The sequence below is a fragment of the Heloderma suspectum genome, chromosome 16 (assembly GCF_057233095.1).
Source record: "Heloderma suspectum isolate Gila_16-S chromosome 16, 16-S_ref, whole genome shotgun sequence".
Lineage (NCBI taxonomy): Eukaryota > Metazoa > Chordata > Lepidosauria > Squamata > Helodermatidae > Heloderma > Heloderma suspectum.
The window spans coordinates 2,997,230-3,014,903 of NC_139473.1; the positions used below are offsets into that span (position 1 = coordinate 2,997,230).

Below are 17,674 nucleotides of genomic sequence, written 5' to 3' on the forward strand. Positions count from 1 at the left end.
GGGTTCACCTGCCGCTTTCTGCCTTTCCTGCCTCTCGACAGCTCCATTTTCATTCTCCTCCCATATCACATCACATCACGCCACACCATGCCACAAAACAGCAGGATGAACCCACTGCAGAAGAGACTTTTCTAGGGCCAAACATGAAAAAGAGCAATTCATCCACCTCTATAGCCATTGTGCAAAGGAGCTTCTTGAAAAAGAAGCGAGTGGTGGCAGCTGGCAGAAATGCTATCAGCCCCAGCAGTTACTGGTAGGTGAACATTTAGTGCTGCTGGAATGATGCTTTCCTGGTTTGGTTTGAAACTATCTAAGAAGGGTGAGAGTAGAATAAATTAAGGGCCCATGGTAGGTGTTAGCCAATGATAATTATGAAAACCCACAGGGAGGCTTCCTTTAGGATTATCTAGGGCTTTCTTAAAAATGGAGAATCCATTACGGGGAAGACACACCTTCAGTCCTGGTTCACACAGGCATTTAAGGTGCAATCCTATGCATGTTTAGACAGAAAAAAGTCCTACAGCTCCCAGCATTCCCCAGCTATGCTGGGTAGAGAATGCTGGGAGCTGCAGGAATTTTTTCTGTCTAAACATGCATAGGATTCCACCCTTATTTATTTAATACATTTCTAAATGGCTTAATAAAAGCATTTATGAAAGTGGTGTACAAAACAGAAACATAATCACAACACAATAAAATACAATTCAATGTACATGGACCTAAAAGAATAACAAGCAGCATTCTCAATCAGCAAAAATTAATCTGGGAAAGCTGAGCTGAAAAGAAATGTTTTTAGCCTGCGCCTAAAGTTCACAATCGTTGGTGCATGCCATAATTTCGGAGGCAGAGTATTCCAGAGGGCAGGAGCAACGCCGCTGAGGCTGCACTGCTAGGCACGCTTACCTGAGAGTATGCCCCACTGAAATCAATGGGGCTTATGTCTGAGTAGTCCTGTATAGGATTGCACTGTAAACAAAGGATTGCACCCATTTTTTTTCGTGGCTGCCAGGTGAACCAACTTCAGCATTTGGACTGAAATGGTGTTAGCCATTACATATTTAAAGCTTGCGTGTTTGAGTGTCAAGTGAATTTTTTACCTGATACGTACATTTGAGGTCTGTTAAGTCTGAATTTCCCCATTGACAAGGAAGTGCTGCTGCAAGCTGAGGGCGTATGCTGACCATACAGGGGAAGCTGATTGATGGTGAAAAGCCAGCAATGTTTTGAGTAATAAATTGAGAGAGGCGTCTGAACAGTGGCCATGCAAGGGCTCCCCTCACTATCAGGAAGGAGCTGCAGTCTGTGTTGATGGCGGAGGAGGCCTCTGAGGTCATTCCAAGATGAGAACTCCTTCACCTGATGGAAAAGGGAAAGAATAAAAACTGAACGCATCTGAACACAAGCAGTGTATGCAGCGAGGCCCACCTGGCACTAACATGGACGTTTTTTCAGCGCCAGACTAAGACTTTCCTATGTTTCCAGGCATTTGATGGCTTATGATGGGCTCTTTAATGCATCTGTGGAATTATTTATGGCCATTGCCACTGATGTTTTAGTTGCTTTATTATGGGGTGGTGGTGTTTTAGTGGCTACTTGTTTTTAATTGTTTTTAATTGTGTCTGTTTTAATTTTGCTGTAAGTTGCCTTGAGGAAGTCACCTTTTAAAGAAATGCAACTAAGAAATCATCATAACATTTAAAAAAAATAAAAATTTGGATATAAACACAATAATAAAAAGGGCATTCCGTTTGGCCAATATTAGAGCCACAGCCTCTCTCTGGCATTACCAGGAGGAAGGCAACATGGGTACAAACTGGCTGGCCACGTCACTGTGGCCAAAGACAAGCCTGCTCCCTTGTAAAGCTCACAACTCTCCCCACCTCTCATGATACTGGTGCGCACATCCCTATCTTAAAAAATAACAACAGGTTGCATACTGTAGTCACCTGTGCAGTTACACTTATAGGACTGCAGAGAGATCTCGAACGTAGGAAGCTGCCTTATACGAAGTCAGACCCTTGGTCCATCTAGCCCAGTACTGCCTGCACTGAGTGGCGGCAGCAGCTCTCCAGGGTTTCAGGCAAGAGCTTTTCCAAGCCCTATCTGGAGAAACTGGGGATCAAACCTGAGACTTTCTGCATGCAAAGTAGGGGCTCTACCACAGTGCTATGGCCCTTCCCCAACCTCGAAGCAGCAGCAACACATCAACAAGCCTAACTGCCCAATGTACACCGTTCTTGTGCTTTGTGGGGTTCTTTTCAACAGTGGCTTTTATCAACCAGAATAGCAGAGGAAACTATTATCAAGAGGTGACTGCTACAAAATAGGTCTTATACTTGGATTGAGAATTCAAAGGGCCGTCTCAGTGTTAGGGAAGGTTTGGGGTTGCTTTCCCCTTATCCTTTAAGACAGGGGTGGGCAACTTGTGGCCATCCAGATATTTTGGCCTACAGCTTCCATTGGCCCTAGCCAGTATAGCCAATGGTGAGGGCTGATGGGAGGCGTAGGCCAAAACATCTGGAGGGCCACAAGTTGCCCACCCTTGCTTTAAGAGCAGAGACATGGGCAGGAATGTGGTGTTCAGAGGCTGCAATCCCAAGCTTAGAGGTGGCCTGATCTTGAGGCAAAACGAGACAAGGGATTTGCAGAACCATTGAAGGGTGGCTTAAAGTGGGAGACAAGGAGACCTGACCCATGGGATGCAGTCCAGCAGAAAGGTCTCCTATAAGCCCCATATAAATTAGTAGAAAGGGGGGTGCCACTTGATTTTCTATTTCAGGCCCCCAAATGGCGTTGATCAACTCTGCCCTGAGTAAACTTGTTTAGAACCGTGCTACGAAAGGCACGGGTCATCACTGAACTTCCTGAATAAGGGCCAGTGACAATAAATACTTACAGTGCTGTGTTGTTTGGCGATTTGCTTTCTGTCTTGAAGCACTTCAAATAAATAAATAAATAAATAAAATGGTTAAAAAGGTGTCAACCCCACTTTTCCCCAAACCTCCATCAAAATACAATATAGCCCAGGGAGCAGCCTGGGTGATACCCTGTCTAGATCAGTTGTTCCCAATCTGACACCCTCCACATGTGTTGGACCACAGCTCCCAACATGCCCCAGCCAGCCCTGCTGGCAGCCGTAGCCACAGAATCCTAAAGCTGGAAGGGGGCACTTTGGCGCTCTAGTCAACCCCCCTGCTCAGTGCCGGAATCCAGTTCCAAGCACCCCGGCAGATGGCTGCCCAGTCTCTGCTGGGAAACTTCCAGCGGTGGAGAGTCCACTGCCTCCCTGGGCAGCTCATTCCATTGTCAGACTGCTCTGGCCCTGAGGAGGTTTTTCCTGATGTTCAACCAAAACCAGCCTTCCTGCCACTGAAGCCCCTCTGGCACAATCCTATGCCTGTTTAGGCAGAAAAAAGTCTTACAACTCCCAGCAATCCCCAGCCAGCCATACTGGGGTTGTAGGACTTTTTTTCAGTCGAAACAGGATTTCACCCTTCACCTCCTAAGTGCTGGAGTCCTTTGGCCAAGGGCTTGGGCCTTTTACAACACTGTTTCTAAGAGTGCTGCTGTCACACTGGGAACTTCTTACCTTTAAAATCCTCTCTCGTCGAGCCGCGATAGCAAAGAGGGCCGTGAGCACAATGACCACAGCTGCAGCAATGACAGCCTCAGTTGGGAAAGGAAGTTTTCTGTCTGTTGGGAGAACAAAAGGAGGTTGCCTCGGTTGGATACTGGGCATGCAGGATCAATGTGATTAAATGCATTCTGCAAACACAGGAAACTGCTGTTTTAAACCTGGAGATGCCAGGGACATTCTGCATGCAAAGCAGGGGCTCTTCCACTGAACTCTACCACACAGGGAGCTACATACTTGATGCTTGTGAAATCCCAGGGAGCTTTATGCTGTTCTATTACTATAAATGAGTCGAGAGAGAGTGAAAGAGATTCTTTGGCTTATCCTATGAAAATCACAGCTCAGGTGTAATAGACACCATGGTCCTAATCTTGCCGGTAGATAAGTACATGCTACAATTGATCCCCACCTTAGGTCACAGAAGTGTTCCCACAAGTCCCTCCTTCAAACTAAACTGTAACATGAGAAGGATTTGAACTTGAGCCTGGCTCTAAAAATGCTAGGCTGAGGCCATGCAATTGCTCAAATTTTGTATACCATAGAGCTGGAGGGGGATTATAAGTCCATCCAAGTCTGACCATCCTGCTATAAGGCAGGGCCATCAACCCTCCAGTCTTCCATCCTAGAGGATCCATACCCTGATGTGCCACAAACACAGGAAAGGAAATGGCTGATTTAGGCTCACCATGACCTTGATGCAGTCATGGCCTTCCAATTACCAGTGCTTGATTGCTGGCAATGCAGAAGTCCCAAAGACTTAAGAGGGCTGGTCCTGCCATCACAACATCAACCAGAGCGAAACCTGGTCCCGGTGTGTGCCCAGATGGTTTCAGACCCCCGAACGGCTAGCAGGCCGCTTGCTCTTGGCCACTTTAATTACTGCAGGGTTACCTGTGACAACCAGGTAGAAATCCCAAGTCTTGGGTTCGAACATGGATTCAGCCACGCAGGTGTATTTCCCGCTGTCAGATTTCTGGACTCTATGAATCACCAGCTGGAAGAGCTCGCTGGTGTAGGAAACCCGGTGACGGGAATTCTCCAGGATCAGGGAGCTGTTGTCTTTATACCAAGTCATCCGGACTGGAGGGTTGGCCTTTGCACGGCAATTGAGCGTCACGTCATCCTCTTCTTGTATGGAGGGAGGGTCTTCTCCACCTAGGATGGGTGGGACTGTGGAGCACCAACAAAGGATCATGTTAAACACTCCCCCATTCCTCAGTTCTTTGGTTCCACCCAGCCTCCCTCCAGTCCCAGACTGAATATACAGAACTGAGGGGGGTGTGTGTGTGTAATCTTAAAATCCTATTTCTAGCACTGATCTCAAATGACAGAAAATAGTCATGCTAAAAACAAAAACAAACCAACACTGTAAAAATCAGATTTAACTTTACATTCCACTAAGGTTCTGGAGAACAAAAAAAAAAAAAATCCTAAACCTGAACTAATCTTAGATGTCCATGTTTCCTCCTTTTTTCAATTTAGAAAATGAAAATTTAAGGTGCAATCCTAGTCATGGTTAGACAGAAGAAAGTCCTACAACTCCCAGCATTCCCCAGGCAGCATGGCTGGCTGGGGAATGCCAGGAGTTGTAGGACTTTTTTTATCTGTCTAAAGATGCATATGATTGCGCCCTTACAGACTATAGAAAACCCACCCAGCCCTCTCAGCCTGCACCTCTTCAAAATCTGATCATAGGCCACTCACACGTGACGTTCAGCACCACAGAGATCTGGACAGATCCATTTCGGGCCAGCCGACAGGTGAAGGAGACGCCATTGTCATCAACTGTGACGGGGGAGATGCAGATGTTGCTGGCGTTCACTTTGTTCCCATTCTGCAGTTTGACCTTCCCATTTTCCCGGAACCAGAGCAGCTCCTCTTCCTGGCTGGGATTCTGCACTGTGCACCAGAGAGACTGCGCCAGGCCTGGCTGCGTTGGCAGTCGATAGTCAACGGTGTTGTTGTTAATGGCCAGCTCTGTGCCTGGGTAAGGAAATGGGTGTGTGAGTACATTGCGTTACAAAGAGACTCCTTTGGACTGCATCGTCAGTCCCATGAAGCCCAAAGAGCTATGTTTTTAAATACTGAAAAATGGTGCCTCTGTCCCTTGCTAGATGCCCTGATGCCAAAAACCAAGAGTTGACTGGCTTCGGTAGAATGAGCAAACTGGAAAGGAGACGACGACTTGGGTGCTGAGTATTGCTAGAAACCTTTAATGTAGCCCTACTTGTTTTGGTTTCTTGTAGTGATTCTTGACAAGTGCAGAGAACAAGAAAGCTTTGCCTCTTTGGCTTAGCAAGAGTTCCTACCTACCTAGAGAGCAAGCAAGTTTCTTACACCCATATTCTTTGCATTTTTCTCTCAAGCTCCCAAAGGAGTTTTTACTCTGAAAAGCGCAGAGCTACATTAAGGGTTTCCATCAATGCTCAGCACTGGATTTGTCTTCTTGTTTCTCGTTTGCCTTTACGAGGTGCTGTTTTCTCCTCTTCTTCCCACTTTAGAAAGTGAGTAAGGCGACAAGAGGATTTACTCCCACCTTATTAGGGAACAGTTGTCAGGGAGCTCAGGCAAGGACCGTGCATGTTCGACTTATTGCCTACCTAAGATGGCACAAGGCAGAAACGCTAACACGAAGAGCGACGCTCTGGGAAGAAAGCCTGCAATCCCCCTTGAGGCCATCTGGATGCACTCTGAACAGGATCTGCGGCAGAAAGGAGGTAACAGAGGGTCTGTCACTGTGTGCCCAGTGGCCCAGTTATTAAGTCCATTGTCAGAAGAACTCCCCTAAAGTCATCCAAGTCCATCCCCCGAGTTAGTACTATCTATGCAACCACAGATCTATAACAAATATGTCACAAGCAGATGTGTCAGAAGGAAGGTTTCAATAGTCCCCATTTTCATCTTGAGGAGGGTTTTCAGATGAATTCCCCCTCCCTCCCCAATATTTGCCGACCCATCGCCCCACTCCCACAAGACTAAGAAATACAGACACTTACGTTGGGAAGAGCCTGGGTGGGGGCTTGTCTTGGAAAGGAAAGCAAACCACGACCTCCTGGGCTTTTATAGGCACTCACAGTTATATGTCTTTATTGCAACACTCAGATGAGCCAAGTTCAAGGCCCTCACTGCCTTCAATGGCTTTCTGGGTAAACACACCTCATTTCTCTCTCTCCTGAAAAGCCAGGATAATTTCCCTGATTTATGGGCGAGGCTGAGACAATGAGTAACAAGCAACATAGTGACTGTAAATGTGTCAGTCTTCAAGGGTTTTGACCTGTGGGGCAGCACACGATCTTCAGGCAAAACAGAACTCTCCTACCCTTCAACAACCCTGGATGTTGCATAGAATGTAAACCACGGGGATGTCTTGATGCGGTCATCTGGACTTTGCACAGATGTGAATTGTGCAGGATTGTCAAAAGCCCTCTATTGAGAAGGGCTGAGGCTTCCTGGTCCTACGATCTGCATGCTAGGAGTTGTAGGACTTTTTCTGTCTAAACATGCATAAGATTGTACCTTAAGGTACTCTACAAAAGACACCCCATTACTATATGAATCCCCCACCCCTGCAACCACCCTGACAAAACTGAGAAGAAACTATTTCGCATTAATCCATGGAACAGGAGAAAGAAAAACAAAATAAGTCATTTTAACTTGTGTTCAGCATGATTCCCTAGAAATTGTCTATGAGCATTGACAGCCCTTAGCGCAAAATGTACTCCCATCTTACTTATATAACGACAGCACTCATGTCCTACATGTGGTCTTCCCACAGGCAGCTGGTTGGCCACTGTGTGAACTGAATGTTCATCTGATCCAGCAAGGCTCTTCTTAGGTTCTATATAGGTGCCAAACCTCTGAAGCAGTTTACCCTCATGAGCTGTAGCCACTGTTCATTTTAATCCCAAGTCTACATCTATTTTTGGTGCGTGATTTTCAAGGAGAAGTTGCTTGTGTCTAGTTAGTTCATTCACCCCACATTAGGTAAGGCCTGGGGTTATGAGAAGCGAACATGTTGGCATGCCAAACATGACAAGGCTGGCGTACATAGACATAGCATTAAGGGCAACGGCATTAGGATGACATGAATGACTACGTAATTTTTCCTCTTCACTCCTCATCCATATTTCCTTGTATGTCATGATTTCCTTGATTGTAAGCCTGCGGGCAGGGACTGTCTTGTTTTACTAATTGTATGTAAGTTGCGCCAGGAGCCTTTGGGATAAAAATACTTTAAATAAATAAATGAAACTAAGGCCATACTGCCAAATGCAGGACCCAAAGAGGCGTGTGGCTCAATTTATCTAAAATTGATAAATTTTAATGGAATTAAAATAAATCTAAAAAGGAGCCACCATACAGCTAGCTGGAGCAGCGCTAAACTGAACCCAACAAATGGGGGCTGTAATATAGGGGTGGAGCAAAGGTAGAGCTCCAGATTTTTTGGACTTCAACTCCCAGATGCCCCTGCTAACATGGTCAATGTTCAGGAATGCTGGGAGTTGAAGTCCAAAACATGTGGAGAGCTGCCTGCTGCCCACCCCTGCTCTAGCAGTTGTGGCCAAATCCAGATGCTCCAGAAGAAAGTGTCCCAGCCAAGAAAGGTCAGCAATGGGCCAACCACCCATTCGCAATTGCTCCTGGCTGTCATGCTGGAGACAATGCTCCACCATTGATTACTAAATTCCAATTTCCTGGTGGCTTGTGCTGCGGAAGGGGGAGTGGCCACTAGAGGGAGCAGAAGCATAAGTTTTGAGATTGCTCAAGTATATTGACAATCCTCAGATTTTAAACTCTAGGGCTGCTTCCACAAGAGGAGTTCAGTGTGGAATTGCCATGCTGTGTTCACTCACTTTCAACAGGGCATCCACACAGCACCCTCATCCAATTGTTGTCATTCTGTATTGTCCCAGTGGCTCTTCCATCTTTTTCTCAGACTGCAGAAAGTCTGACATTTTTCATAAAAACAGAAGCGAGTGCAATATCCACAGGAGCAGATGCCTGTAGAGCTACCCTCTTCCACCCTTTTTTAAAGTGTGGGGTTTTGACATGGGAAGTGATGTACAGGGAAAGTAAGCCAATCACAATTCAGCATACATTCATTATAACCTTTGCAGGTATGTGTGTGTGACATTTTATGATCCTGTTTTGGGTTTTTTAATCAATCTTTTAAGTATCACTAAATTGTTTTCCAGCTAGATTATTTTTCTATTAATGAAAGAGAGGTATAATGTTACAAGGCTATGGTGTAATAAAAAATCAAATAAATATCACCCCCAAACCGTCTTTAAATCATTTTTTAAAAGAAAACAGCATTCCTGTTTTATCTGGTTATAGCACTGTAACACCATAACACAACAAGTTAACATGGCATTATGGTGGTATAGCATTATTCCTCTCTTTCATAGAAAAAGGGAAGTTGGGTGCTTTAACACAATGATGCTAAAATGTTAATTTTTGTATGATCGTGTTATAGTGTTATAACACCATAATACAAGATTACTAATTTTAAAAACGATTTTTAAAACCCTTTCCATTTTGGTGTTGACCAAAAAGGGGAGGGTTGCTAGCTGGAAAAGTGTTTTGGCAATAATTAAAATACTGGTTTAAAAAAACAAAGGCAGGGTCATAAAATGGTGCTTGCTACAAAGGTTATAATGAATATGCCAGGGTGGTGTAGTGGCTAAAGCATTGAACTGGGACTGCGGAGACCCTGGTTGTAGTCCCTACTTGGTCATGAAGCTCCCTGGGTGACTTTGGGCCAGTCACTGACTCTCAGCCTCACCCACCTCACAGGGCTGTTGTAAGGATAAAAAGGGAGAGGAGGAGGATGTACGTGGCCATGGGCTCCTTGGAGGAAAGGTGGGATGTAAATGTAACAAATAAATAAATGCTGAGTTTCAAATGGCTCCACTGACAGCCATGTCACACCCACTGGTGTGGATAAAACATAATAGGATGCACACACAGAGAATGTGCAATAATCCTGATAGTGTGGAAAGTCAATTGCAAGTCCACTTGTAGTATTACAGCAAGAAAAGCACTGAATGAGTAGCATGAGTCACCACCTGTTTGGAAGCAGCCTAGGATGCATGAGAATGAAAGCAACTTGGCTAGAGTGGCCAAGAGCCTCAAATGGCAGCCAACATCCTACTCTAAGGACGGTAACACTTAGCACTTATACAACAGGTTTTTATTTCTAAAAGCGCTTCATGTACCCTGTTGCAGTACAGCTGCTTCATAAGGGTGTGGGGAAGAGGGCGGAAGCTCAGAAGTGTCCCCTTGTTGGAACCTATTCAGTGAGTCCATAGCAGAGCGAAGATTTTAGAAGGGGGCGTTCAAGCTCATAGCTTGTCTTTAACCACTTTGCCAGCCTTCCCAAATCTGGGAGGTTACTGTAAGAACTGGGTCAGTTCACTGAAAATGTGGGGGTGCAAAGGATCTAGCCTTGTGGAGAGGAAGAGCTAGAGCAAAATTACCTTTAGCGCCCCTGCAGGAGTACACTTTTGCAATTGGACAGAAAGAATAGCTGAGCACAATGAAGGTTTCTGCAGTTTATTTCCAAGCATCTGGCAAGAGCCACTGTGAAAAGTCAGCTTGAACCAACAGCCCTAGGATCACTCAGAGCTCCAAGCCATGAGGTAGAGGCTGGCTGGACGGACTGGCAATGGAAATGGAACACGTCTTGCAACTTTTCTTGAGGACATGTCGAAAGAGCCAGAAAAGGGAATCAATTAATAATTTCCAGTCAGGTCCGGCATGTAACTGAAATCCCCCCCCCCACACACCTGAGAAGAAAGGAGATTTAGGGCAAGATAAGCCAGAGGGAGGCTCAAGTTCCACATTCTACCCTCCTGAGTTAAGGCCTAGCCTGGGCCAGGTGTCAAACAGGTGTAAAGGGGAGAAAGTATCCTCATGGCTTGGCATGAGATGGCACACAAAGTTTTCAAAGCAGTCAGCAGGCAGGTCTCCCTATGGAGGTGAGATGCAGCTGTTATGGTAACTAAGTTCACACAACCACTGTGTGTCTTTAATTCCATCTCAGGCCAGGGGGACTTGTGGTCCTCCAGATGTTTTGGCCTACAACTTCCATCATCCCTCACCATTGGCTATGCCAGCTAAGGATGATGGGACATGTAGGCCAAAACATCTGGAGGGACACAAGATATCCACCCCTGATATATGGAAATTTGTTGTGTCTTCAGCAATCCCCCCACTTGATAACACACTTTTTTAAATGCAATTAATTCTAATGACAAACAGCTTTTGCCTAGTTTTGTCTTAATTACAATCAGAGACTTCAAGATCTTGGCTACAATCCAATGGAAGCATCCCCTGTGCTAATCTCATGCAGTTCTTGTTAGTTGTGATGTGGCTTTTAGAGGATGCATTCCCAGTGGGTCATTGCTTCTCTCTGGGTGCTTCCAGACAGAGGACTCCTAGTGCAGCCAATCAAAAGGCACTGTGCAGCTATTCCATTTATTCCATTCTCGACAGACTTTTTTTGTGGTGAGAAAAAAAAGACAGAAGCAGAGGGAAAACACGGGAGGGTTGCCAGTGAAAGATGACTGGACTCCCTGTGCAATTCCGTGAATGAGGCAGGGCAATTGTGCAATAAAAGCCTCATCTGGAAGCACCCCCTTTCCTGTCTTTTGCAGCCCTGTTATGACAAGGTCTAAGAACAATGGATGTAGAACAGGCTTCCCAAACTGGTACCCAGCAAATGTGTGGGACTGCAGCTCCCATCATGCCCAGCCAGCGTGGCCAATGGCCCCAAGCAGGGCACCAGGCTGGGGAAGGCTGATATAGAATAATGGAGAAGACCTTGTCTTTGGATAGGTTATGGGATCTGTAAAGACCAGAAATCAAAGGGGTAGGCTGGGTGCTTAAGCTCAAGTGAGTCATTCATCGCAGTTGTCCCGTCCAGGGAACAATGTTCCTACACAGGAACTCCTGATGGGTCAATGCCTTCTCCCTCACCTGCTCCACTTCCTTGATTTCACAACACTCCTGACATCAGCCTTGAGGAAAGCTTTGCAAACAGACCTTGAAGGGGTTGTGACTCTCAGGTGCTGTGCTTCTCCATCTGTTCTGCTTGGGCACTGCAGCATCCAATTTTCTAGCTGTTTGCTGAGTTCCAAGCTCCTCCTCAGCCTTCTCCCAGGAGGGGGAGGCAGGAGCAGGGGGAAGCTGAGCACTGATCCTGCTGTAAACAAAGCTGGAGGGTGGACTGACTTTCAGACCAGGAGAATTCAGACCATTCCATGCTCCTTTCATGCTCTGAAGACTGTGATGATGGTTGCTTTTGTGACTGACCCTGAAGCATTATCATACCCTGGATGCTATCTGGAGGGGTGGGAGGGACTATACTCTCTTAACAAAACACCAGTTTAGGATTTTTTGCTTAGGTTCAGCAAGGATAGAAAGATGGCTTTGAATAAGGAAGAAGGTGTGTTTGTCTGTTTGTTTGTCTGTCAGTAATCACACTACACGTTAATTTCCCTCACCATTGCCTCGATGTCTGTAACCATCAAGGTTTTGTGAATGGCAGCTCTTACAGTAATCATCACTGTCTGTACCTTTTTTGCATTTCAATTCCCTCGGAAAACAGTTTATTTCTCCTCCCCACAGTGTGTGTGTGCGCGTGCGCGCGCATGTGTGTGTATGCCAATTTAAGGTTAACACTTCATTCATCTGAGACAGTGCCCATGAAAGGTACCACAAGACTCTTTTTGTTGTTTTTGCTGCAACAGACTAATATGGTTACTCCTCTGGAAATAATGTTTATGTTACTTGTGAGCCACTTTGGTAGGATTTGTATCCTGAAAGGTGCCATATAAGTCACTGTAATAAATAGATACAATAAATAACTTCTGTGTCTTTTTAAACACACCCAGTGGATGTCACAGCAGCCCAGCTAACACTCCTCACAAATTTGGCCAGTTTCCCTGTTACCTGACAATTTCCCCTAATTAACTCTTCACACAAGCAGTTTACTTGGGTGAACAATCTAATGTCTGAAATGGGGAAATACATATGACTTTTGTGCTGTAGCTCCGTGGCACAGCCTTTGCTTTGCACGCAGAAGGTTCCAGGTTTGATCCCTGGCTTCTCCAGGAAGAGCTAGGAAAAAAAAAAATCCTGCCTTGAAATCCTGGAGAGCTGCTGCCGCCAGTCAGTGTGGACAATACTTGACTAGATGGACCAAGGGACAGCCTCACTCTCAGGCATCTAATGCTACTAATGCCTGCTTTCTTGACTGGAAATATCACAAAATGCATTTTTTGTCCAGTAGCACAGAAGCAATCTTCTGGGTCTGCCCCCTTCAGATACTAATTTACACACATATAGAGGCAACTTTTCCAGAAAGCAACATCAGCAGCAGCTGTAAGGAAACAGCCCCTTTTAAGGGGAACTGTCCAACCAAAAAGTCCAAAAATCATAAATTCTACATATGCCATGTCTTTTGTGAGGACACAGCATCTCTCTCTCCTCCTTTAAAAAAAAAAACGAAAAAAAATGTTTACTGGTTTTTATTAACAGCTTTTTTTTTACCTTGCTCTTCAGCCAAAAAGCCTCCCAGAGAAGGTTATATAGATTCATAATGAGGCACATTTGTTTGAAAAGCAGAAAATAGCGAAAAATTTAAAAATATGAACAAACTCTTCCGTGTTTGCCCTTCAGACATGACGCTGCGCACCCGTGTAATCCACAGCTGGTTATGTTTGCGCCACCTCTACGCTTTCCACGTTTCCTAGCTTTCATTGGCCACTTCTCCCGACCCTCTTTCTCTCCGGCCACCTCCTTTTCCTCAGCCTCTGATTGGTCCACCACCCTTTCCCCCGCCTCCCGTTTCTCTATATCGCCACGGCTATTTTTCTCTCCCAAACCCCTTTAAGGGTTAAACCGACGCCCCCTCTCTCGCCCTTAGCCTCGCCCTCGGCCCTCTCTCATTGGCTCCATCCTACCGCTCTCCCGCTCCCATTGGTCACGTTGCCCTCTTCCCTCTGATTGGCGCGCCACCCTCCTCCCTCCCGGCCAATCGGGTGTCGAGTTACCTCAGCGAGCACTTTTCTCCCTCAGCGGCGGCGACCTGTCACAGCTGAGTCGGAGATGGCGGGCCGGTGGAGAGGCGGCGGCCTCAGGCCGTGGCGGCTGCTGCTGCTGCTCCTGCTGTTGTGGCGGTGCTCGGCGGAGGCGGCGCATATCAAGAAAGCGGAGGCCGCGGCCGAAGCCTCCAGCGGCGCAGCCCCGGCCATGCGCTACCTGGACGAGGCGGAGCTGGCGGCGTCGCTGCGGCGGCTGGCGGAGGAGGAGGCCCCACGCGGCTTGGCGCGGCTCTTCTCCATCGGCCGCTCGGCGGAAGGCCGCGAGCTGTGGGTCTTGCGCCTCAGCGCCGGCTTGCCGGAGCCCGGCGCCGACCCCGGCGGGCCTCCCCTTCCGGGCCGGCCGCAGGTCAAGCTGGTGGCCAACATGCACGGCGACGAGACGCTGGGCCGGGCCCTGCTGGTGCGCTTGGCCCGGCACCTGGTGTCCGGGTGGCTGCGCGGCGAGAGCCGGGCGCGGCGCCTCCTCAACGCCACCGACCTCTACCTCATGCCCAGCCTCAACCCGGACGGCTTCGCCCGCGCCGTGGAGGGAGACTGCGACGCCGCCCGCGGGCGCGAGAACGCCCGCGGCAAGGACCTCAACCGCAGCTTCCCGGACCAGTTCGGAGCCACCCGGCCGGACCTGGCGGCCGTGCCCGAAGTGCGCGCGCTCATGGAGTGGATGCGGGGCAACCGGTGAGGCGCTCGGGGGCGGGGCGTGCGTCGCACGTGATGGGCGGGGCCACTCGTCGCGAGGGTGTGGCTGAAGATGTGGGCGGGGCTTGCCCCTCGTGGGTGTGGCCTCTGGAGATAAAAGGGGGTATGGCTGGAGGGGCTCGTCCTGTGTGGGTGTGGCATCTCGAGGTGAAAGGCAGGGCGTCCAGGGGGCGTGGCCAGAGAAACTCTTGTGGGCGGGGCCTTGGGAGCTTGTCGGTGCTCGTACACAGCTGGAAGGGGTAGATAGGTGGGTACTATGTATTATTATTGTTTGCTTATTTGTTACACTTCCCTATAGCTGAAACTCTCTAGGCGGTTCACAACAACTAAATCCAAAGATAAAACATTATAGTGTTAAACTATGGTATGAACCCAGAGTAAAACAGCGATATAAACATTTAAAAATGCAATAACAGATTGAAAAACAATGAAAGCCAAACAACTAAAATGGCTGGGAGAATAAGGTTTTCACCTGGTGCTGAAAAGAAAGTAGCATAGGTTCCAGGGAGAATCTCTCTGGAGGGCATTCTTCTGATGGGGTGCCACCACTGAAAAGGCCCTCTCCTTAGTAGCCACCCGCCTCACCTTATTCAGCAAGGGCACCTGGAGGAAGGCCTTTGAAGGTTAACTTAGAGTTTGGTCAGGTGTATATGGGAGGAAATTATTTGTTGTTGTTCAGTCGTGTCCGACTCTTCGTGACCCCATGGACCATAGCATGCCAGTCCTTCCTGTCCTGCACTCTCTCCCGGAGCGTGCTCAAGTTCATATTCATTGCATCCGTGATGCTATCTAGCCATCTCATCCTCTGCCGTCCCCTTCTCCTTTTGCCTTCAGTCTTTCCCAGCATCAGGGTCTTTTCCAGGGAGTTTTCTCTTCGCATTAGGTGGCCAAAATATTGGAGCTTCAGCTTCATTATCTGTTCTTCCAATGAGCAGTCAGGGTTGATTTCCTTTAGGATGGATTGATTTGACCTTCTTGCAGTCCAGGGCACTCGTAAGAGTCTTCTCCAGCACCACAGTTCGAAAGCATCAATTCTTCGGCGCTCAGCCTTCCTTATAGTCCAGCTCTCACAGCCATACATTACTACTGGGAAAACCATAGCTTTGATTAGACGGACCTTTGTCGGCAAGGTGATGTCTCTGCTTCTTATTATGCTGTCTAGGTTGGCCATAGCTTTCCTCCCCAGGAGCAAGCGTCTTTTAATTTCATGGCTACAGTCACCGTCTGCGGTGATCTTGGAGCCCAAGAAAGTAAAATCTGTCACTGCTTCCATTTCTTCCCCTTCTATATGCCAGGAAGTGATGGGGCCAGATGCCATGATCTTCGTTTTTTTAATGTTGAGTTTCAAACCAGCTTTTGCGCTCTCCTCTTTCACCCTCAACAAGAGGCTCTTGAGATCCTCTTCGCTTTCTGCCATTAGGGTGGTATCGTCTGCATATCGGAGGTTGTTGATAATTCTCCCAGCAATCTTAATTCCGACCTCTGATTCATCCAACCCGGCATTTCTCATGATGTACTCCGCATATAAGTTAAATAAGCAGGGTGACAATATGCAGGCTTGTCGTACTCCTTTCCCAGTTTTGAACCACTCGGTTGTTCCATGTCTGGTTCTTACTGTTGCTTCTTGACCCTCGTACAGGTTTCTCAGGAGACAGGTAAGGTGGTCTGGTATAGCATTACTTATTAGATCTATCCATGTACATCAGATCTGGGAAGCTTTTTTGGCCTAAAGGCTGGGTTGCCACCCAGGAAGCTTCTTGTGGCTGCATGCCAGCTGTAAGTGGGGCCACCCCCAAAGTGACCAGGGCCACCCCCCTCTTACATGCATTTGCATGTCAGTCATACACAGGCACATATTCCAGGAGCCTTGAAGCTGCAGCTCCCAAGGAAGCCTGTTCTATTTGCCCCATGCATTTCCTGACAAGGGAAAAGGGAGGAGGTATGCAGAGCTGATTTGGGGAGGGGGCACAGGGCTTTGAGGATAGGGTACAGCTTGTGCAGGCCAAATTTGGTCCCTAAGTCGGGGATCCCCACCCGCGATGTACGCCATAGTTTATCCAGAATAAGGGCAGGTACCTGCCCCATGAGGGTTACAATTTAAAAACAGACATGACTGAAACAGAGAAGATTGGAGGCATGGGTAAACAGGAAAGAATACGCAGCCCCTTTGGTTACATGTATAGTGGCTTAGTTATGTCATGTTATAAGATTACTCTTATTTACTAGTTTACATCAGCAAGAGGTGCAATTCAGCTGTTTCAATGATAATATTAAAAAATGCTCATGGAAAGTACAATTTAAAACAGCTGTCACTGGCTTAGTTGGAGATTGTCTTTTGTGGGAGGAGTCAGGTGGTCCAGAAAGTAAATCTTACCCTATATTTGGAGGAATTGAGCAGGAAGGATTCATAGTCATGGCTGGAGAATGCACTGGGAACCAGGGTTAACCCTCAAGTGGGGAGGTATGCAGCCTAGCAAGCAGGACTTGTTCAGCACGAGGAGGAAGGAACGGTATAAAATATGGGTGTAGAGCCTTTGGCCTGTGGCAGTTGCCCTCCAGCCTTTCTCCTAGGCCCTGCCCCTTCCTCCCCAAAGCCGCCCACCTGCCAGGGTTCCCCCAGCTCAGCAGTGCAGAAAGGGCTGCTTTTCTGAGCTAGCTGAGTCATGGCCTTGAGGAGTACTCTTTGAGGCTGTAGCTCAGTCAAGAGCTGCTCTCCCCTCTGCTTTCCCTTCTTGGGAGGTGAGGGAGGGGCTTTAGGGAGGGTCCACGGCCTCGCCTGAGGCCTTCATGGGGAGGCCTGACAAGACAAATTCTTACTGATGGGTTCTGGGTTTTTTTTAAGGACATCTTCATCCTATTTTTTGATCCAAGTGGCTACAAAAGGTGTCTGGAACCACAAAGGTGGAGGCAGATCCTCAAGCAGATGTTGGAAATGAAGTTTATTGAAAATTAAAATTGCATTTCAGTACGTTGCCTCCCTCTGGAGTACTTTTTTTTCTTTCTGTTCTACTTGTATTTCACTCAAAATAACAAGTAGAATAGAAAGAAATGTTTTGCCACAAGAAAGATGACACACCAAAATGTATTGGGCAACTGTAATTTTCCCTCTTAAGTTTCAGCCTCATTGTTTTTGGCTTCTGGTACCCCTTGGTGTTGTCTGCTCTTATTTTTTCCTGTGTCACAACCCAAAAAATTCATAATATAATTGAAATGGAACTGCTAAAAAAGGTATTTT

At 47.3% G+C, this 17,674-nt stretch overlaps 2 protein-coding genes across 4 annotated transcripts in view; one reads left to right on the forward strand and one right to left on the reverse strand.

The window, feature by feature from the left end:
- Positions 1-607: 607 nt before the first annotated feature.
- TMIGD1 (transmembrane and immunoglobulin domain containing 1) lies at positions 608-14,380 on the reverse strand. Of its 2 annotated transcripts, none has more exons than XM_084823172.1 (7): positions 13,693-14,380; positions 6,235-6,335; positions 5,339-5,617; positions 4,526-4,804; positions 3,590-3,693; positions 2,897-2,937; positions 608-1,356 (listed from the first exon to the last, which is right to left on the reverse strand). In XM_084823172.1, the coding sequence occupies exons 2-7, from the start codon at positions 6,311-6,313 to the stop codon at positions 1,353-1,355; spliced, it is 786 nt and encodes a 261-aa protein (XP_084679298.1). In that variant the 5' UTR covers positions 6,314-6,335; positions 13,693-14,380; the 3' UTR covers positions 608-1,352. The 2 variants fall into 2 exon arrangements, with proteins under 2 accessions (XP_084679298.1, XP_084679299.1); XM_084823173.1 differs by having other exon boundaries at positions 1,308-2,401; positions 2,541-2,937; positions 13,693-13,769.
- The window catches only part of CPD (carboxypeptidase D), a 39,624-nt gene continuing 35,626 nt past the window's right edge, over positions 13,677-17,674 (forward strand). For both annotated transcript variants that reach the window (XM_084823171.1, XM_084823170.1), the window contains exon 1: positions 13,677-14,418. In XM_084823171.1, coding sequence (XP_084679297.1) covers positions 13,748-14,418 — 671 coding nt within the window. In that variant the 5' untranslated portion in view covers positions 13,677-13,747. The remainder of the gene's footprint in view (positions 14,419-17,674) is intronic.